Source organism: Stegostoma tigrinum, chromosome 14 (genome assembly GCF_030684315.1).
Source record: "Stegostoma tigrinum isolate sSteTig4 chromosome 14, sSteTig4.hap1, whole genome shotgun sequence".
Lineage (NCBI taxonomy): Eukaryota > Metazoa > Chordata > Chondrichthyes > Orectolobiformes > Stegostomatidae > Stegostoma > Stegostoma tigrinum.
In genome coordinates, this window is record NC_081367.1 from 43,065,010 (window position 1) to 43,090,062 (window position 25,053).

Sequence of the window (25,053 nt, forward strand, 5' to 3'; positions counted from 1 at the left end):
AAAGAAATAGGAAAGATCTTAAACAAGGAATTAGAAGGGCTAAAAGGGATTTTGAAAAGTAGATAGCAAACAGGATTAAGGAGGATCCCAAGGCTTTTAATACATATATAAAAAGCAAGAAGGTAGCAGGGGAAGAGTTGGCCCATGTAAGGTCAAAGAAGGGAATCTATGTGTGTAGCCAGAAGAGGTAGGTGAGGTCCTCAACGAATACTTTGTGTTAGTATTCACCAAAGAGAAGGAATTGGTGGTGAATGATCTCAGGTAAGGGAGTATCGAATTTCTAAAACAAGTTTGCTATTAAAAAGCAAGAGGTGTTGGGAGTCTTAAAAAGTATTAAAGTAGATAAGTCCCAAGGGTCCTGATGGGGTCGAGGCCAGAATACTGAAGGAGTCAAGAGAATAAATTGCTAGAGCATTAATAAATATTTGTATCCTCTCTGGCCACAGGTGAGATCCAGGAGAACTGAAGAATAGCCAATATTCTTCCATTGTTTAAGAAGGATAGCAGGGATAATCCAGGATATCACAGGCCTGTGAGCTTCATCTCGGTGGTAGGGAAATCATTGGAAAAGATTCTCAGGGGCAAGATCTATGAACATTTAGAAGTAAATGGACTCATTAGTGATAGCATGATTACGTGCCGGGGAGGTCGTGCCTCACTAACTTCATTGAGTTTTTTGAGGAAGTGACGAAGATGATGGATGAGGAAAAAGCAGTTAACCTTGTCCACATGGACTTGAGTAGAGCCTCTGATGCAGTCCCTCATGGCAGACTGGTGCAAAGGGCGAACTCATACGGGATCAGGGTTGAGCTGGCAAGATGAAAACTGAACTGGCTTAGTCACAGGAGACAGAGAATAGTGGTGAAAAGATGCTTTACAGAATGGAGGGTTGTAACTAGTGGTGTTCCACAGGGATTAGTGCTGGGATTTCTGCTGTTTGTAGTCTACGTAAATGATTTGGAGGAAAATATAACTGGTCTAATTAGTAAATTTCCAGATGATACAAAGATTGGAGGAGTTATGGATAGTGAGAAGGAATTTCAGAGGATAAAGCAGGATATAGATCAGTTGAAGGCATGGGCATAAAAATGGCAGATAGAGTTTAATCCAGAAAAAGTGTGAGGTGATACATTTCAGAAAATCAAGTACAGGTGGAAATTATACAGTGAATGGCAGAACCTCGAGGAACATTGATATGCAGACAGATCTAGATGTGTAGGTCCACAGATCATTGAAGGCAGCAGCGCAGGTTCAAAAGGTAGTAAAAAAGGTTCATGGCATGCTTGCCTTTATTCAAAGGGGCAGTGAGTATAAGGATATGCAAGTTATGCTGCAGCTTTATAAAACTTTAGTTAGACTACACTTGGCATATTGTGTACAGTTCTGGTCGCCATACCATAGAAGGATGTGGTTGCTTTGGAGAGGGTATAGAAAAGGTTTATCAGGATGTTGCTTAATATGGGGGATTACAGCTACGAAGAAAGGTTGTATAGGCTGGATTTGTTTTCAATGGGAAACAGGACGTTGAGGGGCCACCTGATAGAAGTTTATAAGATTGTGAATGGCATGGATAGAGTGGTAAGTACGAGGCTTTTTCCCAGGGTGGAGGGGTCAATCACTAGGGGACTCAGGTTCAATGCACGGGGTTGGGGGGGAGGGGTGTTTAAAAGAAATGTGCAAGGCAGGTTTTTCACACAAAAGGTGGCGAGTGCCTGGAACGCACTGCTAGCAGAGGTGGTAGAAGCAGACAGCAGCAGCAGCATTCAATAAGCACCGGGACGATACATGAATAGGAAGGGAATAGAGGGATTATGGATCATGTAAGTGAAGACAGTTTTAGTATAGAAGGGAAAAATGTGTCAGCACAGCGTGGCAGGGCCAAAAGGCCTGTTACTGTGTTGTACTGTTCTTTTTCAAAGACGTGTTTGGTGGTGGCATTCTGCTGGAGTTGTCTGAAATAGCAGAACTGGTGCGATGAAAAGTTGGGATAAGGAGGAGCCAATCACGCTGTTGTAAATGATGGGAAGGGGCAAAGATGAAAGCATGGGGGATAGATTAGATGTGGTTGAGGGTCCTTTCAACCAGTGGATGGGAAGCCATGGTAATACTAGTGCACTGACTTGGGAGGTGAAAAGAAATTCAAGAATTTTGGAGAGGAAAAGGAGGATGGAGATAGAGTGCTAGTTTGCAATAGTGGCAAAGTGAAGGGATCACACACACACACACACACACACACACACACACACACACACACACACACGCACCGCACCCCCCCCCCACCTCCCAGGGAGTAGTAATGGCAGCAAATTTAAAACAGTGTGCAAAGCATCTGATGAGAAAGAAGGATCAACATCATTAGCTTACATGCAGACAAGGAAGGAAAGTTGGATGGTGAATAGTTTAATGGGATAGGCTTGAAAGAACACCAGATGGATGCTCAACGTCACTGACAAAACAGGCTGGGAGGAGGGCACATAATAAAGTTTAAAAACTATGTCGTTTCAGGAGTAGGATGGAAGGAATTCCAGAGAAAGCTGGGTTCATTGGATTAATGGTAGGGAGGGAAGTGCCAGAGGCTGCTGACTGAATCACAGAATTGTTACAACACTGAAGGAGGCCGTTTGGCCCATCCGCCCTACGATCAAGCTTCTTCCAATGTGCACCATGAACCAGTGCCAAAATCCTGCTTTTTCTTCAGACCCTTGCACATCACTTCTATCCAAACAATCATCCCATGCCTTCTTGAAAACCCCAATTGAATCTACCTTCAAAAATGTCTGGGCAATGTATTCCATACGTTAACTACTTGCTGCATAAGAAAGGTTTTTCTCATTTCACTCTTGTTTCTTTCACACTTCACTTCATATTTATATCTTTTCGTTCAGGAACAGGTTCGCCCTATTTAATCTAACCAAACAACTCTAGATTTTGAAAATCCCTACCAAATCTCCTCCCAACCTTCTTCAAGAACAGTCCCAACTTCTACAATTTATCAACATATCTGAAGTTTCTTTATTCTCAATCTTAGTGATGAGGAGATCCATGAGGTACTCACGTCTAATTGTGGGTTTATAACAGCATGTCAAAGCTAGCTTTAAGGAAAATATGAGCAAGCTTTGTTCTACATATACTGACAAAGGAATATGGGAGTATAGTAACCTAACTCAAGTTTCAATGGCTCAAAACTATATCAGAATTTTGTTCCATTCTACACTGGAACATTATTTGTATAAAATTATAAAACACATCACTACATAATAACGAACAGCCGTGTCTGTACAAGTGGTTGAGTTTTCACATTATGCTTCTTCAACTTGGATGTAAACTAAAGTGACAATATCTTTAAATTAATCTCCTATGAATCTTGAATCCAATGTAATACACAATGAGTATTTCAGTCAAATCTGTATGTAACAGCAAGACCATCAGTGTAGTCAACTGCTTAAAGTCAACAGAGTCTGGCATCAAAATTTCAAAACAAGCTTCCAGAATACTACAATAAATTGCAAAGAATTTTTATATGAAGTAGTACAGAAGAAAAATGATCTGGACAGGTGCACTGCTTTACCGTGTAAAGAAGGTGGCTAAATTAGTGAACAATTTCTTTAAAACACGCAGTCACAAATCTATTTGTAACAGATTTGCCTACTTCAAAGTAATGGCTAATATTTCAAAGTCTAATCTACATTGAATGAACAGTAGTATTCAGTATAATTTTATGCAGCACAAAGCAAACTGAAAATCAAGAGGGTATGACAGGGTAGATATCCACAAATGGGAGAGTTTCTAACCAGTTAAAACTTTTACACAAGAACAGAATAAAATAATATGCAAGAGAAAGTTTGCAGGGAATGTACAAACTGATGGTAAAAGCTTCTAAAGGTACGTGGATAGGTCCCTTACAGCCAGAAAGAGCAGAAGTCATAACGGGAAACAAAGAAGTGATGGGCCAACTAAATGCATATTTTGGTCCCTCCACAAAGGAGGACACAAATAACATCCCAATTTTGGAGAACACAAGGTTAATTAGATAGAGGAACTGAAGGAAATCAGTATTAGTAGGGAAATGTCACTGTGGAAATTGACGGGACTAAAGGTTGATAAATCCCCAGGGCCGAATAATCTACATCCCAGAATACTTCAAGAATACTTCTAGAATTGACCCAAGAAATAATGGATACATTGGTGGCCATCTTTTAACACTGTACAGGCTCTGGGCCAGTTCCTATCATTTGAGGATAATTATCATAACCTTACTACTTAACAAGGGAGATAGACAGGAAACAGGGAATTATAGACGGGTAATGTTGACATCAATAGTAGGAAAATGTTTATGTCCATTATAAAAGGCTTAATAACACGGCACTTTGAAAACAATGTGGAACTGGAGGAACACAGGTGGTCAGGCAACAACTGCAGTTCTTACTGTCACTTTGAAAACTGCGACACGATCAGAGTCAACATAGATTTACAAAAGGGAAATCATGTTTGACAAAACTACTGGAATTTTTCAAGGGTGTAGCTAGTAAAGGTGATAGAAGTCAGACAGTGGATGTGGTTTACTTGGACTTTCAGCAGACTTTCTATAAAGTGCCAAATATGAGACTGGCATGGAAAATTAAAGTTTGTGAGGTCACGTGTAGTGCACCGACGTGGGTAGATAACTGGTTGGGAGGAATAAATGAGTCTTTTTCCAAGTGGCAACCAGTGACTGGTGGGGTGCGGCAGGGATCAATGCTTCGAGCCCAGTTATTCAATACATATAAAAATGATGCAGATGAGGAACCAAATGTAATATCTCCAACTTTGCAGGTGACACAAAACTAAGCAGGAGGATGAGCTGTGAGGAGGATGCAGAGATGCTTCAGTGTGATTTCGACAAGTTGAGTGAGCAAGCAAATGAACAGGAAATGAAGTATAATGTGAATAAATGTAAGGTTATCCACATTGATAGCAAATCCAAGTCTAGGAAAGGAGGAGGTGCAATGAGGCCTGGGTGTCCTTGTACACCAGTCACTGAAAGTGAGCAGGTAGGTGCAGCAGGCGGTGAAGAAGGTAAATGGAACACTGGCCTTCACAGCAAGATGATTTGAGTACAGGAGCAGGGATGTCTCACTGCAATTGAGAGGCCACACGTGGAGTACTGAGTGCAGTTTTGGTCTCCTTATGCGAGTAAGGATGTTCTCGCTGTGAAGGGAGTGCACAAAGATTTATCAGACTGATTCCTGTGGTAGCAGCACTGATGTTTGAAGCCAGCCTGGATTGGTTAAGACTATATTAACTGGAGTTTAGAAGAACGGGGAGGAGAGAGAGCTCATAGAAACCTATAAAATTCTAAAACAACAAGAGAGAACAAATGCAGGAAAAGTGTTCCTGGTAACTGGTGAGTCCAGCACCAAGAGACATGGATTAAAGACAAGGTGCAGGCTACTTAGGACTGAGATGAGGAAAAGTTTCTTCACCCAGAGCGTGGTGAGCCTGTGGAATTCTCTTCTACAAAATTCGGAGCATGCCAAACATTGAATGCTTTCAAACAGGAGTTGGTATAGTTCTTCGGACTAAAGGGATCAAAGGGGCATGGGGAAAAAGCAGGAACTTGGTACGGAGTTGGTTAATCAGGCCATGATCGTGCTGAAATGGTGGAGCACTCGAACAGCCAAATGGCCTACTCCTGCTCCTAATTTCTATGTAGACCAAAAGGACACCCACCTAAAATTGAAATGCAAAGGAATTTATTTTCAGAGACTTGTGACTGTATGGAATTCTCTACCCTCGAGACTTGTGGAAGCATTTAAAGAGGAGGTAGATAGGCTTTTGAAATATTGAGGAGTAGAGGGCTATGAGGGCTCACACAAAAGAGGGCTTGAGGCCTGAGACACATTGAGCCATGACCACAACGAATGGCAGGGGAGGTTTGGGGGCTGCTGAATGGCCTTCTTATTTCATATGAGAAGCAAGACGCAAATCTCAATCATATTACAATGTCACTTTCCATAAGCTGCAGATGGGCTCTGTAACTGGTCTCCTTACTTTAAAGAATCAATGACAGAAGAAACAACTGTGTAAAAATGCGAACACAATGGTGACTGTGTGAAGTTAGTTACCTTATGTATTCATCACATGTAATTCAAAACAATACAATTCCTGCTGAAACACTGAATTATTGCTTGTAATGACAGTGAGACAGAACTGAGGAGGAGAATGACAGAGGGCAAGAGAGGACACAAAAGCAAAACAAGAAGAATCTCTGCAAGATAGAGAAAACAAAAGTAAGCAAACAGCAGGCAGACATGGACACGTGAAAACGAAACACATAATGAGAAAGACAAACAGCGAAAGACAGAACAAAAGGAAAAGAGATGGTACAGAGTGGCAACAATGTTCAGCGGTTTTGAAGAAATAGGGGAAAATAGGAACATAGGAGTAAGCGTATGCCATTCAGCCCCTTGAGCCTGCTCCATCATTGTAGGTCATGGTTGATCATCTAATTCAAAGCCATACTCCCACGCTATTTCCATATTCATTTGAGTCATTAGCAACTAAACAAAACTATCATTCTCTCTCTTAAATGTAGTAACAGGCCTTTCACAGCCCTTTGAGACAGAGAATTTCACCTGAGTAAAGACATTCTTCCTCATCTCGGTCTTAAATGGCTTGCATTTTAGTTGGAAATTGTCCCTTCTGGTTCAGGACCCCACTGCTGGGGGAAATATCTTTTGTGCATGTACTGTCTAACCCAATTACAATTTTGCACATTTCCTTGAGATTGCACCTCATTCTTCTAAACTTTACGGAATAATAAACTGTACTCAATCTCTCCTCAGCAGACAATCCCACCATCTCAGGATTCAGTTTGATGAAACTCCACTGTACTCCTTTTGGGGGGTCAGTTAGCTCAGTTGGCTAGGCAGCTAGTTTGCAATGTGGAAAAGTGACAACAGCATGGCACAGAGACTGAGGTTACCACAAACAATTCTCCTTCTTAACCTCTTCCCTCAACCCTGAGGTGTGGTGACCCTCAGGTTAAACCACCATCACTTGTCTCTCCCTAGTGAAACAGCAGTCCTGTGGTCTACTAAGACTATGGCAACTTTACTTCTTTTAGTTGTACTCCCTCTTTGCAAGAATACCCTTCCTTTGGCAAGGTGGGCAAAACTGTACACAATACTCCAGGTGTGGTCTACTGATCTTCTCTTGCTCTGAAGCAAGACATCTTTGTTCCTGGACTCAAATCATCTTATGATAAAGAGCAATACCAGTCACCTTCAAAATTTCTTGCTGCATCTGCATATTACCTTTCAGTGCTTATGAACAAAGGCATCTTGGTCCCTGTAGACACCAACACTTTAAATCTCTCATCATGTAAGAAACACTCTACACCTGTGTTCATTATACCAAAATGAATAACCTCACATTCAACCATATTATATTCAAAATGCCAAGCTCTTTCTCACCCTAAATGCATCTAAAAAGCATCTTTGCAACCTCCACGTCACTACTTTTCCACTAAGATATATATCATCTGCAAACTTGGAAAAATTACAATTGGACTCAACTTCCAAATCTTTGATATTGACTGAGAAAGCTGAAGCCAGGCACTGTTCTGAAGAAGAGTCACTGCACCTAAAACAATGACTCCACTTTCTCTTTCTCTCCACAGATGCTGCCAGGCCTGCTGAGATTTTCCAAGCAATTTCTGTTTTTGTCCCACTCCTGTGTGGGACTTTTCAAAAAACTTTCTGCAAATGCAAATACCACATCCAACGGATTTCCCCACCTTTCCAACTCTGCTAGTAACATCCTCAAAAAAGCTTCTGGTCTATCCAACATTGAATAAATCCAGAGATAATGGGAACTGCAGATGCTGGAGATTCCAAGATAATAAAATGTGAGGCTGGATGAACACAGCAGGCCAAGCAGCATCTCTGATGAAGGGTCTAGGCCCGAAACGTCAGCTTTTGTGCTCCTGAGATGCTGCTTGGCCTGCTGTGTTCATCCAGCCTCACATTTTATTATATTGAATAAATCCATGCTGATTCTATCCAATTAGATAATTGTTTCCAAATATCCAGTAATCACGTTTTTTAATACATTCCAGTACTTTCCCTACTACTAACGACGGGCTAAAAGTTCTGTAGTTCACGTTTTCTCTCCACCTCTTTCCTTAAACAGTGGTAAACATTTTCCATCTTCCAAACTACAGGCACCACTGCAACATGAGTAGAATTTTGAAAGCTGATCACCAATGCATCCACTATCTCTGTAGCCATCTCGTTCAGCACTCGAGGTTGAAGCTTATTGGTCCAGGGGATTTGTCAGCATTCAGCCCCATTATTTACTCGAGCACTACGTTTTTTAATAATATTAATTTCTTTCAGTTCCACACTCTCACTAGACCTTTGGATTATTTCAGGGAAATTTCTTGTGTATTCTTCTGTAAAGATGAATACAAAGCACTTGTTTTGCCTCTCTGCTTTTACTCTATATCCTGTTTTAAAACTATCCTCTTTCTTGTTTGCAATGGACCCACATATCTATGTTTCTTGTAATTTTACATTCATATTCGGTTATCTCCCTTTATCAGTCTATTTGTCCTTCTTGCTGAATTTCAAAATTCTCTTAATCCTCAGGTTTGCTTTTTTTTGGCAACTTCATACACCTCCTCCCTTGATCTATTTTTTAACTTCTCTTGTTAACTGTGACATTCTCACTTTTCTTGTTGGATATTTTGGGGCATGTTCCTTGTAAATTAGGCATTAATTTCTTAAATACCAGCAGTCATTTTAAATATTGTCAATCTTTTAACATATATTTCCAATTCACAGACATTTTCTCCTCGTACCTTCATAATTGCCCTTGTTTAGATTTTAAACAAATACCTTCAATCTGAACTGCATAGAATAGATGAGTGATAATGGGAACTGCAGATGCTGGAGAATCCAAGATAATAAAATGAGAGGCTGGATGAACACAGCAGGCCCAGCAGCATCTCAGGGGCACAAAAGCTGATGTTTCGGGCCTAGACCCTTCATCAGAGAGGGGGATGGGGTGAGGGTTCTGGAATAAATAGGGAGAGAGGGGGAGGCAGACCGAAGATGGAGAGAAAAGAAGATAGGTGGAGAGAGTATAGGTGGGGAGGTAGGGAGGGGATAGGTCAGTCCAGCCGGCTTGGGGGCCACTTTGCAGAACACCTCCGCTCGGTTCGCAATAAACAACTGCACCTCCCAGCCGCAAACCATTTCCACTCCCCCTCCCATTCTTTAGATGACATGTCCATCATGGGCCTCCTGCAGTGCCACAATGATGCCACCCGAAGGTTGCAGGAACAGCAACTCATAGTCTGCTTGGGAACCCTGCAGCCCAATGGCATCAATGTGGACTTCACCAGCTTCAAAATCTCCCCTTCCCCCACCGCATCCCAAAACCAGCCCAGCTCTTCCCCTCCACCCACTGCATCCCAAAACCAGTCCAACCTGTCCCATGCTTCCCTAACCTGTTCTTCCTCTCACCCATCCCTTCCTCCCACCTCAAACCGCACCTCCATCTCCTACCAACTAACCTCATCCCACCTCCTTGACTTGTCCGTCTTCCCTGGACTGACCTATCCCCTCCCTACCTCCCCACCTATATTCTCCTCTCCAACTATCTTCTTTTCTCTCCATCTTCGGTCCGCCTCTCCCTCTCTCCCTATTTATTCCAGAACCCTCACCCCATCCCCCTCTCTGATGAAGGGTCTAGGCCCAAAACGTCAGCTTTTGTGCTCCTGAGATGCTGCTGGGCCTGCTGTGCTCATCCAGCCTCACATTTTGTTATCTCGCATTGAATAGATCATTAATTGGCCATTTCCCATCGCATACTACTGGGTCTAAAACTAGCTGTACTCTTGATGATTCCTTCGGATATTGTTTCAGAAAAATACCTCGAGCATATTCTGGTAATTCTTTCTCGACCATGTTCGTGCTCATATATGCTCACAGATATCTCTGAAGTTCTATACTAAATAATAATGGGCCTCTTCAGCTTCAGCATCAGTGACAGGTTTTTGGCAACAAATTGTCACTTGATTGCACTGTCAATGACACTTCACAGCACTGCTGACTAACCCAACTAGAATGAAAGAGTGATAATTGGGCAGACTGGATCTTGTCCTGACCTTTGAAGACAGACATAGACAGGCAATTCTTCACTTTTTTAAATAAATGCCAGTGTCATAACAGCATTGGAAGAGCTTGACTAAAAGGTAGAGCAAGTTTTGGTATACAAGCATTCAAGACTACAGCCATAAAGTTGTCAGTTTAGAACACCTTTGCTACATTCAGTGTATCCAGCAATTTTTAATATTATGTTGAGCAAAATTAAATTGTTCAAGGTTTGCTATTTTTTTTATTCATTCATGGGATCTGGATATCATTGGCTAAGGCAGCATGTATTGCCCAACCCTAATTGCCCAGATGGCAGTTATGAGTCAACCACATTGCTGTGGGTCTGGAGTCACATGTAGGCCAGACAACGTACAGATGGCAGTTTCATTCCCGAAAGGACATTAGTGAACCAGATGAGTTTTTCTGACAACCAGCATGGATTCATGGTCATCGTTAGATTTTAATTCCAGACATTTATTCAATTGAAATTCCACCAGCTGCCATGGTAAGATCATGTTGGATTAACAGTCCAACAATAATACCACTGGACCACTGACTTCCCGTACTGGTGAAGACCTTGAGGGATCATTATGTCTGCATTCTATTAGCACTTTCTGGTGTCTCTTTTGAGTTACCAGGTATATTCTGAATCTAGCCCACTTAGCATAGCAGTAGTACTATAGAATATGATAAAAGGCATCATCAGTTTGCAGATGAGAAATTGGTGATGACAAGGTCAAATTTTTCCCTTAAGTTGGTTCTCTCACCATCAGATGTGGGCTCAGTGCAGCAGCTATGCAGATCAGGATTTGTCCAGATCAGTCAGTACTGATGTTGCCAAGTCACTCCTGATGACAATCACAGAACTCCCCCATGCAGGACCATGTATACTGGCTAAACTAAAGAGTGCTTTTTGTAGTGATTAGCTTGAAATGTTCTTGCCCATGTTTAACCTGGTGCTATGTTTCTTCATGGGATCCAGAAATAATGCAGACTATTCCAAGAGCAATTTCTTCCTGATTACATATTATTACACTGCTTCTGGTTGTATCTATCACACTAAAGGGAAAATCCATGCTAAGCGGTAGTGACAAAGAAATCTGGCACAATTACTCAAAGAAATGATTTTAGGAGTATGACTATGTTAGACTGATGCTTAGACATTCTACAAAACAGCTTGTCCAATTGTTGTATAACTCACCATGTGTTATTAAAAGGATATGCAGGGTTAACTAGGCTGGTCGTGTCTTTGTTGTGTTTAACGCCAACTCAATGTCAGTCATCCATTTAATAATATTATTAGACAAAACGGAACGATTTGCTCAGAGATCTCAGAAGATAGTTAAATGTCAAACACACAGATATCTATCTGGAGTCACATATCAGTAGGTTTGAAAATGGCCCACAGAATTTGTTCCATAACCAGTGAACCAGACAGGCTGTAACAACAACCTGGCAATTTCATGGTAAGCAATATGGATGTTAAATGTTTACATATTTAAGCTGTCATGGTTAAATTATATTTAACACAACAAGATAATAGCCACAGCCGCCAAGATGGGATGTGAACCCATGGTTCAGATTTCAGGCCTCATAATGCAATTACTTATCCAATACCAAAACTGATGATACTGACATCCAGTTTGCCATGTTTTCTCGTTACAATGCAATTTTCACTGTTAAATAACTTGTATAGATTACAAAATTAATCAGAGTTAACTGTTTGGATCCATTTACCTTTCTTCAGAACTGAATTTAACTGAAGCGTTATCCCTGCTTTCCCTCCACAGAAGCATTCAGACCTGCAGAGATTTTCTAGCAATTACTAATTTTGTTTCTGATTTCCAACATCGCGGTTATTTTGTTTTAAGATTGAACAGTTGTTTGTCACAGACTGACACGCTCACAAGGTGAAACAGGCATTTTCTTTTTATTCATTCTCAAGATTGTGGGTGTCGCCGGCTAGGCCAGCATTTACTGCCCACAGGATAGTTAAGAATCAAGCATATTACTGTGGGTCTGCAATTACATGTAGACCAGACGAGGCAAGGATGGCAGTTTCTTTACTTAAAGGGCATTAATGAACCAGATGAGTTTTTCCAACAATCGACAGTGGATTCATGGTCATCATTAGATTATTAATTCTAGATTTTTATTGAATACAAATTCCATCATCTGCCATGGCAGAATGTGAAACCACATCCCCAAAACATTAGTTTAGTTTCTGGATTAACGATGTAGTGATAATACCATTAGGCGGTTGTATTTATAATTTTCTCAAGAGGAAGGCAAAGGACAGGTCAGCCTTTATTGCAAGGAGATTGGAGTACAGGAACAAAGAGGACTTGCTAGAAGTGTATGGAGTTTTGTTGAGATCACACCTCAACCAGAATGTACAATTTTGCATTGGAGGCAGCACAGCAAAGGTTCACCAGACTGGTCTCTGGTAATGAGATGGCTGATCAATAATAGAGACTGAGTATATTAAGTCTATATTCCTTGGAGTTTAGAAACACAAGAGGTTGGTCTCATTGGAACACCTAGGAACATGAAGGGCTTGACAGGGTAGATACTGAGATGTTGCTTTTCCTAACTGGGCAGTGGGGATCTAGAACGAAGGGGAACAGTTTCAGGATAACGGATTGATCCTTTAGAACTGAAACAAAGACTAATATCTTCACTGACAGGGCTATAAATCTTTGGAATTCTTCAGCACATATGGTTGTGGGTGTGCAATCATTGACTATACTTAAGGGTCAGACAGAAAAATCTTTTTATCTCAATGATATGGAATGTGAGCAGAGAAGGGGAGTTGAAGCCCAAGATCAATCATCAACAGCTTGAATGAAAAAGCATGTTTGATGAGCTGCATAATCTTTTGCCATAGAGAACGAGGTGCGGAGCTGGATGAACACAGCAGGCCAAGCACGTGCTTCTAGCTGCCTGGCCTGCTGTGTTCATCGAGCTCCACATTTTGTTATCTCAGATTCTCCAGCATCTGCAGCTCCCATTATCTCTAATCTTTTTCTATACTTATTTTTGAAGTTCTTACCTTTGAAAACTTTGAGTAATCTGTTCACATATTCACGGAATTGTTACAGTGCAGGAGCTCACTGAGCCAGTGTATCTGCAGTAGTCCTTCAAACAAGCATGCTAAGTGTCATTCTCCCCCCCTTACCCATTCTACAAGTGAGAACAGATTCTTCCTGTTTAGTCTATCAAAGTCCTTCAAGATTTTGAAAATTTCAGTCAAATCTCCCTGTTTTCCACCTCCAAGGAAAACAGTCCCAACTTCTCCAATCTATCTTTATCACTGAGGTTTTGCATCCTTAGAATCATTATCAGTGTGATGATGTGGTCATCTTAAAATAAAGAAAATTTGGGTTTTTTTTGAAGGCAGGTTGTAAAGGCATAGGTGGAAGAGTCTGGGGAGCTAGGAGTTTTTTTCAAAACAGTTTCACAATGGAAGGAGAGTTGCCAGTTCTCCCAGTTCAAGTTCTTTTTTTTAAGCTGTAGCAGTCATAAGCTATGTAATTACCATAAGAGTTGCAAGCTTCAGTAAGTAATTCCCAACTGAATTTCTCTGAAATCTCTCTGGATGTTGTTTCCTCCTGCCTGTAAGAATATGTATTTGAATTTACTTTTTTGCCAAGGGGTGTGTTTATGGAATATGACGATAGTGGAACAGTTACTCAGTTGAGCTGCTGTAATGGGTTGGTTAAGGTCTCTAATAGTTAAGTTATTCTAAATTCTGCTTTCTTTTATTTGGGTTTCATCTGTAGAGTTTAAATAAATTCTGTTTTGCTTAAAACCAAGTGGTTTGACCATTTGCATCACACCTAGAACACCAACTTCACATCTACCTTTAAAACAAGTAGTAGTTAGGATCTAGGCTACCTTCTTAAAATAATCTGAGGGGTCTGGCCTGTCCATGTCATCATAAACTACTTCTGCACTTTTTTCCCAATACATTCACACAATACTCCAGCTGAAGTGTAACTAATATCTTATATCATGTGAGATAAGGTGTGTGATATATGCATATTTTAATATCATTTATTTTTGAGTGAAATGTTTGGAATTTGAACTATTGGCAAATTGGTCTGTTATGTGTCTGAAGGAGTTTAATGATTAACATAAAAATACTTTTGTAGCTATGGTGATTTATCCTAAAAACAGTCCGAGACAGATAGTTTTGGATGCGTTTGGAAATTTGTTTACATTGAGATAGTTCACAAGTAAACAGTCTAGGCTTAAACTTGTGGTTAGAACATTCTGATTTCATTTTGCAATGGTTGCTTAGGGGAAAATACCCACTGCTTGGGAAATAGCCTTTTAGTTCTAGTTTGAGGACCTCTGCAGGGTTCTTAGCTGAAGCTGTTTGTATAAAGCAGTGGCTTCTGAGAAAGAGAGCAGGTAGTTTAGAATTTCCTTCGTGTAAGGAGTTCAGTTTAAAAGTTCCAGACCAGAGTGTTTGGTCAAAACCCTAGAGGGGTTTTGTAAAGGTGAAAAAGTCTCAACTTGGTTATATGTCAAATTAAGGAACAAGTTATCAAATTTTCACAACCAGGAGCTGAAGCCATAGCTAGGTCAAATCTTGTGTGATAAAAGCATTCTCTTTAGTATTTTAAGTACTGCAGTGGGATGCTGTTGGGATTAATGGTATGATACTTTTGTTATGTGTTTTATCATCTTTAAATTTATACTACATATGAATAGTTTAGTTTAGTTTATCTTTATTTCTTTTGCATAATAAATGTTATTGTTTAAACCAAATCTGTAACATTGCCTATTTATTGCTTCAGTGAGTAACAACTTCATTAAAACCACATGAAAATGATCTATCAAACCAGATTTGAGTCTGTGATGCGACTTGTCCAGTGTTAAAACCAGCTGGGATAATAACAGTAGATTCAGTGTAATCTCCCTACTCTATACTCCTATTAATAAAGCCTAAGATGCAGAATGCTTTATTAACTGTTCTCCATCTGCCCTGCCACCTTCAATGGCTAACGCACATAGCTATCCAGGTCTCTCTGCTCTTGTATGTTCTTTATGGTAATACCCTTCATTTTATAGTCTCATATTCTTTCTACAAAAATGCATCACCCCACTTTTCTTTGCATTGAACCTTATTTACCAACAATCCATCCACTCAACCTGCTTGTCAGTACCCTTCTGATGTTCTACTTTGTGCTTCTCGTAGCTTTTCTTTGCCAGACCATTGATCCAGAAAGTGCTTTTTTGTTGGAGGGAAAGCTCATTTCATGCTCATCTACTTGATTTTCATGTTATTTGCTTCTCCTTCCTCACTAGTTCCCACTTATCACTCTACCTTTCACACATTGGTAACATTTCCTAATTACTACATTTGAGTTCTGGAAGAAATCATACTACAAGTTTACTTATGACCCGAACAAAATATTTGCTAAAGCCATGAAGAATGCTAATTTCAACAAAGTGCATTTTAACGCTAATCATGTCATCGTCACTTGGAATACTCAATATTTTGATTTATTGGACAAATAAATTCCAATTATTTGTTAGCTGAAGTTTTGAAAGGAAATCTAGAGACCAAATTGCAAAGCAGCAATCAAGCATTCTATAGCAACTGTCAGTTCAATGCACATGAATTGCTATTAGAAACTATTTCAAGGTAGCATCTGTCAAGGATGTTATCTCTCACCATTATAATCAAGCTAATTGTTAATCAGAGTTATTTCCAAGAGTTTGTTTTCATTAAAAAGTCTAAATAGTGATCAAGTTTTAAAGTTCCAATGTAATATGTGGTTCACAGTCCAAATAAACAAAACAAGTTCATAACAATAATGATCTCTTGACTTAATGTCAAAAGTATGATTTCACATATATACAAATTATTCAATATCTTAAGTAAGGTTATATTATATACTAGACATTTAAAGGAAAATTGCCACTTAAGTGGTTGCAGTTTTTTCCCAAAATTAATTGCAACACCAAGATAACACAAAATTATCAACATCTTCCCATTGTTTACTTCTAAGTGTGAAATAAATCAAAAATACAACCATGTTTTAAATTATAGAAATATATTAATTAAGAATGATAATCTCACCGTTATCTGAAGGACTGAACTTTATCTTGTTCACACTTTCACCAACTACAATTTTCTGCAAATCACTCGATTCATTTTCACTTTCATCTTGGCTGTCATCATATTGCTCCTCAATAATTACATCAGGACTGGCTTCGAGTATTTTAACTCTATCCTGAGCTGGAAGGTCCTCCAAGGTCATATTATTAACTGCACCAGGTACACCAGATTGAGCAATTATATTAACTTCTGAGCTATCTCCATCAGGTGTGATAACCTGTAAAAACACAAAACGATCATGGAGATTCTGAACATTAGTAATAAAATCTAAATGGAATGAACTTGATTAGAATACTGTTTAATAGTCTATTCACATGCTCTGTCAAAAGGCTTTTCCTTGGCTTATTGTCTGCTGATGCTTCAACCTGAGAAATATTATTCATTTTATTTGGTGTTAGATTGTCATGTCTTCCACTCCCAGCGTTAAAAGAAGGAGGCAGCCCCCAAGTTTACCTCAGCTGAAACAGGAATTGAGGCTGCACTCTTGGCATTATTCTGAATGGTATATGAGCTAACTAGCCAACTAACTAAGTGCTCCCCTCAGGAGACAATCAATCAATAAACAAAATTAGATCATTCAAAATTCTTGCCTATAATACTGCAATTAAACAAATAGCATTTCAAACATAGAATAAGATTCCACAATTAATTTTGACAGTGCAACCATAAATTTGACTGTTAATGAGATCACCAATACCTTAGGATGTACAAGAGGGCACAGCGTAAAGAAGAAACACCTATATTTGGATGGAACCTTTAATAAAATAAAGAATCCCAAAGGTACTTCACAGAAACATTAGAAAACGAGGCATAACACCACACTACAAAAGGAAGAAATTAGATTAGATGACCAAACTCTGATCAAAGACGTAGGTTTTACCGTCTTACCAAAGGAAAATGAGAAAGCTGGAGAAGTATGGAAGGAATTTCAGAACTCGTTGGCCTACGGTAATTGCTAGTTAAGACACAAGTAGTAGGTTGACTTCAAATTTATGGAGAGCTGAATGTGGGAGACCAGCCACGGGTGTACTGAAGTAGTCAAGTCTTAAGATAACAAATGCATGAATACGGTTGTGAGGAGATGAGCTGAGATGGGGTGACATCATGCTGTGTTACAAAAGTGATCTTAGTGTTGGCACAAATACAAGGATGGAAGTTTATCTTAGGACAGAATGTGGCATCAGAGTAGCCAATCTCAGGCTGTTGCCAAGGGAAGGATAGAATTGGTAGCCCAGGAACAGAATTTGAGTATGCCATCTTATTCTATCTTTGGAGTGGTGGCCAGAGATAATGGCTTCAGAATGATATTGACAAAGTCCAAACAAATAGGGGAAGGACAACAAAGGAAACAAGATATTCAAAAGAATGACAAAAAGCAAAATTGCACACTTTAGAAGTGGTCCTAAGGAAGCAGAGAGAAGTAAACTGGTTACTGAGGGAGCTCTACAATTAAAAACACAGGTCAAAATGAGGTTGAGAGCTTGTGGCAGAAGGGTAAAACCTAGCAGGTGTCTAAATGCCCAGGAGAAGGTTGTGCTGAGTTGCCTACTTGAAGCATTTTGGTCCTTAGAATGCAGGGATGACCACAGCGCTGTTAAGAAGGGAATACCAAAATGCTAATCTGGTGCCAGTGAAAGCACAATAATGTATTCCAAGAAAAGATGATGTATGGCCTGGACAGGAACTGGCCGATGATGGCATTCACATGCACTGCTACTCTTGTCCTTCCACATCCAGCAATGGTTGTGGACGCTGGCTAAGAAGATGCAATTGGTTTTGCTAAGAATCCTTGGCACCGTAGTCAGTCAAAAGGTGCCTTGATGTCAAGGGCAATCGCTGTCATCTTGTCTGTGGAGTTCACGTAATGTAACTTGTGACAATATGATGGCTTTCAGAGATGTAGTTGGTCCTTTTTTTTGTGGCGAGGTTTTGAGCCACAAGTGACAAGCTACCTCTTCAAAGCCAATGAAATAAACCAGTTGTGAGGCCTTGGGTTTTCTTTAAAATTAGAACAATAGAAGCAGCATGAATGGGACTGAGGCTCCCACAGAACTAGGGTTTAGTTTCATTTTCAGCAAGTGTTTGAATGTAGACACTGGCCATTTAGAATCCCTCTCTCTGCGCTACAGCTAAAGGCATAAGTTCTCTGCTGCCAGAATCACATGTGAAACAATCTATTTGAATGCCTTTGCCAAGGGTGTGTTTATGGGACAGTTGTAGTTTAATAAGTAAATAATCTATGATTCAGTTACTTTCTCCAATGGAGTTACAGTTAGACCAGTTGTTCTTTTTCTTGTTTGCATTTTAACAGTAAGAATAAAGTGTGTTCTGCTTAAAGCCAAGTAGTGTAACCATTCAAATTATATCTGGAACACAGCACCTTACACTTGCCTTTATTTAGGGTAAAAGTTAAGGTCTGGACTATCTCCTTGATATCTTTCAAAGGAATTTGGTCTGGTTCATAACAAATTGGGGACTCAAACACTGTTTCTAATAATTGAACTTCAACTTCCTTATCTTTATACTCTGATTTTCTTCCTGTTTCAGCCTGTGGCTTTGTTGACCTTATTACCACACAGTCAAGAAAAATCCCAAGATATATATACTTCCTATAATATCTTGGTTGCCTGATTTTCCATTGGCTTTTCAATCATGAATCTTCAATTCATCCAGAATACAAATCTTTAATTCCAGGTTGGGTTTAGGATTATTTGACTCAATGATAATGAGTGATGAGTGTTGATATTTTTCTATTTTGGGTGCTGTATTTGATTGGTTTAAATAAGGTGTAGCTTGTGTAATAATGGCTGTTTCGCTCACCAAGAGTTCACTGGGGGCAGAAGAAGTCACTACCGGTCGTTTACAGAAAGTGAGCACAACAAAACTGTCAGAACTGACAAACAAGTTGGAGTTGCAAGGAAAAGAGAAGTAATCACGACAATAGCTCAGCAACACTATTGCCGGGAATGTAATCAGAATCATTGGAGGTGGCTAAAATTCAATTGCAAACGAAGCAGTTTGAAATAGAGGCAATGACAAGGAAAAAAATTACGAGAAAGAATAGCCCTGATAGAGCAAAAAGAGAGAAACTGAAATGAAATAGTTTGAATTATGATTGAAAGCAAGGGGGAAAAAAAGGATGGTCCTAGTAGAAAAAAAAAGGTAGAAAGAGGGAGAAAGAGAGCTTTTGAACTTCAGAAGTTGGCAGTGAAAGAGGGAAGCCGACTTAAAATGGCTGAGGCAAAAGTAGACAGTAGTAGTAGTGATGGGGACAGTGATGAACCACAAACATGCTGTAGCCAAAAGCACAGTGGGGATCTATTTAAATATGTCCAAGTTTAGTAAATTTGATAAGAAGGACATCGGAGCCCTTCTCAATTCATTTGAGGAAGTGGCTAAACAACTTGTGGAAGAGCACAGTTAAAATTGCAGGGTTAACAGCTGATACATTAATTAACTCTAAATCATCTAAGTTCAGTTTCCAGCATCAATTTCAAGTTGTGAAGGATAAAAATTGTGGAAAAGAGCAATCCTCAGGCAGTAAAAGCAAAGGAAATCTCATTGAAGATAGTAAAGACGGTTTTCCACAAGTTAAAAAGGAAGCCCATGAGAGGAGAACAGAAGTAAAAAGCCTCAAGAAGTGTTGGTGGTTTAAGAAAAGCATTGCAAAGACAGATGTGGTAAAACAAAATAAGCCAGTGGGGTTTACTGAAGTAGTAAAGAAGATTCAAGTAAAAGCTAAACAGCAGCAAAAGATTGTACAGGAGTCAGACGTTGGTTAATAAGAAAATACCAGGTCTCTATTAAAAAAAAGTACCTGTTGTGGGTAAGGTTTACTCATATATACCAGGAGGAGTAAGTAAAGAAATAAAAATTTTAAAGAGATACAGGAAGAAGTCAATCATCTTTGATGGTGAGGGATATGGTGGTACTCCTTTGGAAGGAGTATTGCCAGAAAAGGTGGTAATGTGTGGAATTCAAGGTGATAAGATTAGTGTTCCATTGTATAAGGTGAGTTTGGAGAATCAGGTGAAAAGTGAATTGGAAGTAGAAGTAATAAAAAGAAATTCTCTTTTCTGGAGATACAGTTTATCCTTGGGAATTAGATAACTGAATCACAGGTGGGAGTAATGCTATTTGATTGAAAAGTCAATGGAAAATCAGGCAACCAAGATATTACCGCAAGTAGATCTTGGGATTTTTCCTGACTGTGTGGTAATAAGGTCAACAAAGCCACAGGCTGAAACAGGAGGAAAAATCAAAGCATAAGGATGAGGAAGTTGAAGTTCAATTATTAGAAACAATGTTTGATTAAGTGATTGAGGAAGACAAAATGAGAACAGGTGGAGGACAAAATGGATAATTTTAGTTCAAACAGGTTTGTTGAATTATAACGAAAAGATGAAGCTGAATGTATCCCAGAATGTTACTTTCTTAAAAATGAAGTCTTAATGAGAAAATGGAGACCATTACATATGCAGGCAGATGAAAAATGGGCAGAAGTTCATCAAGTTGCATTACCAGTGGGTAACAGAAAGAAGATATTGCAAGTAGCACACAAGGTATCAGTAGGGGGTCATTCGGGAATAAGGAAAACTCAAGCCGAAGTGCAAAAATATTTTTATTGGCCTGAACTCCAAGGAGAAGTGAACAAAAACAGTAGTTGCTGGAAAAGGTTAGCAGGTCTGGCAGCATCTGTAAAGAAAAATCAGCATTAACGTTTTGGATCTGGTGACCCTTCCCCTGAACATCAGTCCTGAGCAGCTCTTTTTGTTCCTGATTTACAACATCCGCAGTTGTTTCTGTTTTTTAGTCCATGGAGATGTGGTTAAATTTTGGTGGACGGGTCTCATGTCAGATAACAGTAAAACGTCAGGCAGTGATAAAACCACTACCGTTGATATCTATTTCAGCACTTGAGAACCTTTTACAGAACTCTTGGTTGTGTAGGAGCCCTTCCTAAAACAAAACGTGGCAAATCAATATTTGTTGACCATAATAGGTGTGTCTACTAGATTTCCAGAGGCCATTCCATTACTCAACATCTCAGCTTGAGGGACTGTTGAAGAGTTACTCCAACTTTTGTTTTTAAAGTAGATACGGAAACTACGCACAAAATGCAATCAGATTAAGGGTCAAATTTTACCAAGTCATTTAAGGAAGTTATGGATAGTTTAGTAATAAAACAATTTAAGTCACGGCACACCATCCAGCATCACAAAGTGCATTAAAAATCAAACATTAAAGATCACATTGAGGGCTTACAGTCAAGACTATCCAGAGGATTGGGATACAAGAATATTGTCTGTACTTTTTGCAATTAAGGATGCACCTAACTTCAATAATTTGAATTAGGTTTCGGGAATGACATGATGGGATCACTGAAATTAATGAAGGTGAACTTGGTCAGTCAAAATTCAGAGACATTTTTGGACTGTGTGTCAAATTTTAGGGAAAGATTAAATAGAGAGAGTGAGTTGGCTAGATATTTGAAAATAGCGCTATGTGATGAAAGAAGAAGCAGACAACAAAAATTTGCAGTTTTTGTTACAGGAGATCAAGTGCTAATGTCAACTATTAGTAAAAGCAAGATTTCGTGGGTATTATCAAATTGAGAAGAAATTGAGTGAGGTGAATTATTTGATAAGAACACGAGGTAGAAAAAAATTCAAAGTGCGTCAGGTGAATTTGCTCAAACAGTATTTAGATCGGGAAGAAAAGCAAAAGGAGAATGTGACACTTATTACAACTCGGACAGAAGAATCAAATCCATATTCATTTGGATTTGATATTCCTCACATTAAATTGGATAACGAAGTTCTGAAAAATTGGGATTAATTATTGAGTTACTTTCCAGAGAAAAACTGAAACCACATTACAACCACATGGAGAAATAACTGAAAATAAACTGGGAAGGACTAATATGATTACGCATTATGTCGATATAGGAAATGCTGTTCCAATTAAGCAACATACATATAGAATTAACCCTCTGAAATTGGCACAGGTTCAAAAAGAGGTTGAAAGCACACTCAAAGATGGTATAATCAAAGTGAGTTGCAGCGAATGGAGCTCACTCATAGTCATGGTGCCAAAACCAAACAGTGTCCCACACAGAACATAAACAATACAGCGCAGAACAGGCCCTTCGGCCCTTGATGTTACATGGACATCTTTAATTTAGTAAGCAGACCAAAATCGATTGCAGTATTCCAAAAGCAGCCTAACCAACGTCCTATGTGGCTGCTAAGTGACCTCCCAACTCGTATACTCAATGCACTGACCAATAAAGGCAAGCATACCAAATGTCTCCTTCATATCCTTTCTACCAGTGGCTCTACTTTGATGGAACTACGAAACTGCACTCCAGGGTCTCTTTATTAAGCAACACTCCCCACAACCTTAAGCATATACGTGCTGCCCTGATTTGCCATTCCAAAATGTGGCATTCTCACATTTATCTAACGTAAACTCCATCTGCCACTCCTCAGTTTATTGGGCCCTTGTCAATGTCCCATTGTATTTTGAGGTGACCTTCTTGGCTGTCTACTACACCTTCAATCATTGGGAAACTTACTAACCATACTTTCTATTTTCATATCCAAATCATTGCATCACTTAACTCCCCCTCCCACTCCCTGGATGACATGTCCATCCTGGGCCTCTTCCAGTGTCACAACGACACCACCCAGAAACTGGAGGAGCAGAACCTCATATTCCGCCTTGGGAGCTTCCAACCCAATAGCCTCAATATGGACTTTACCACGCCTCAAAATCTCCCCACCGCCCACCGGCCTCATCCCAACACTAGCTCCTCCCCTCATCCCCCCGCCTCCATGACCTGTCCCGTCTTCTCTCCGACCTCACTGACCAACTCCCACAACTGCTTGGAATTATTATTCTTTTCATACTTCATCAGCTCAAAGTTATTTCTAAAATCTATTTTCCAATTGTTTTGCGTGTTGATTATCACAAGGTCAATGCAGTTACGAAATCTAATTCATACCCTATTCCATGGCTGGAAGATTTATTGAGAAGGTGGGACAAACAATTTATATTACTAAATATCAAAGGATACTGGCAGGTACCTTAATCCAATGAGCGAAGGACATTTCAGCATTCATGACACCGAATGGGCTTTACATAACAGTTTGAAGTTATGCCATGTAAAATGCACCAGAAACATATCAAAGACCAACCAACAAAGTTATTTTGGGATTGCCCAATTGAGCAGTGTACATAGTCAATCTGGTGATTTTTAGTCACACATGGAAGGAGCAATTATTAAGCATCTATCGGAATTGTTCGATTCGACTTCAATAGGCAGTCTTGATGATAAACCCAGGTAAGAGTGAGTTCACAAATGCTCACGCTCCTAGGCCATATTACCGGACATGGACCCCAAAGAATGTGAAAACAAAGACTCTTGGGGAGCTTCCCATACCAATGAAGAGGGAAGTACTATAATTGTGGGGTCTGAGAGTTCTCTTTTTGGCAATTCATACTTTTAGCAGTGTGGTTGTTCCATCGACTGACTTGTTGAAGAAGTATGGAAAATTTCAGTAGACAGAAGTGTGTCAGAAGTCATATGACAGCCTGAAAGCTGCGTTAGCCACTGCCTCAGCTAAAAGCCATTCAAGGTGACTATCGATGCGAGTAATGTGTGGGTCATTGTTATACTACTGCAAGAAAATTGAAAGGCCTATTGAGTATTTTGTCCAAAAAGTTGAGTATTCACCAAAAGAAATATTCCACAGTTGAGAAGGAGACTTCAGGTTTGGTGTTGGTGTTGCAATATTTCAATATTTATGTTGCCAGTCATGCATATGAGACAACTGTATTGTACATACAGAACATTACCTCTGAACATCTTTGGAAAAAATTAAAGATAAAAATATTAGACTGTTGAGATGGAGTTTATTGTTACAGCCATTTAATTTGAAAATGATATATGTGGCAGGCCAAGAGAATGTAATTGCTGACATGTCACTACTGAAAGAAGGAAAGACAAAGGTGTTCGGAAACGGAAGAAACGGACTGCACTAATCACTGTTTACATGCTTAGAGTCAATGTAAAGTATATCTATTGTAGTCTACTTGTAGCACAAGACTAAAAGATTTTTTTTTAAATGATGTCATCATTGTATATTGATAGTTCTTTTTTAAAAGGGGGTGGGTGCAACGATACTGTGGCTTTAGGGGGCTGTATTTTGTTCTTTTTTTCCCATCAAGAGGTTTTGAGCCAGCTATCTCTTCCATGCCAATGAAATAAACAGCTTGTGAGGCGTTGGTTTTTATTTGAAACAATACAACAATAGAAACAGCATGAATGGATGGACCTAGTCTCAGAACAAGGGTTTAGCATAGCTTTCAGCAGTTGTTGGTGTTTAAAAGCTGGCTGTGGAAGCTGTGTATGTCTCTCTCTCACTACCGCCAAAAGCTTCGGTTCTCTCTCTGTCTCACATGCAATTCGGGCAGCAATCTGTTTTACTGATTTTGCCTTTGCCAAAGGTGTGTTGATAGGATATTACACCATTGGGAACAGTTGTTGTTTTAATAGTTAAATAATCTATTACTCTATTGGAAAAAGTAACAGAGTTAAACTTATTTCAGTTCTTCTGCAGAGGAAAAATAAAATGTGCTTTGCTTAAAGCAACGTAGTTTAACCAATCGATGTACATCTGGATCATTGCACCATACACTTGCCCTTCCTTAAGATAAAAGTTAGTCTAGGCTATCTCCTTGATACATTTGAAGGGGGGTTTGGTCTGGTCTGGT

At 39.5% G+C, this 25,053-nt stretch overlaps 1 protein-coding gene across 2 annotated transcripts in view; it reads right to left on the minus strand.

The window, feature by feature from the left end:
- dis3l2 (DIS3 like 3'-5' exoribonuclease 2) overlaps positions 1-25,053 on the minus strand; it is a 296,352-nt gene that overhangs the window by 195,140 nt on the left and 76,159 nt on the right. For both annotated transcript variants that reach the window (XM_059651106.1, XM_059651107.1), the window contains one exon: positions 16,237-16,492. In XM_059651106.1, the coding sequence (XP_059507089.1) occupies positions 16,237-16,492 (256 nt within the window). The remainder of the gene's footprint in view (positions 1-16,236; positions 16,493-25,053) is intronic.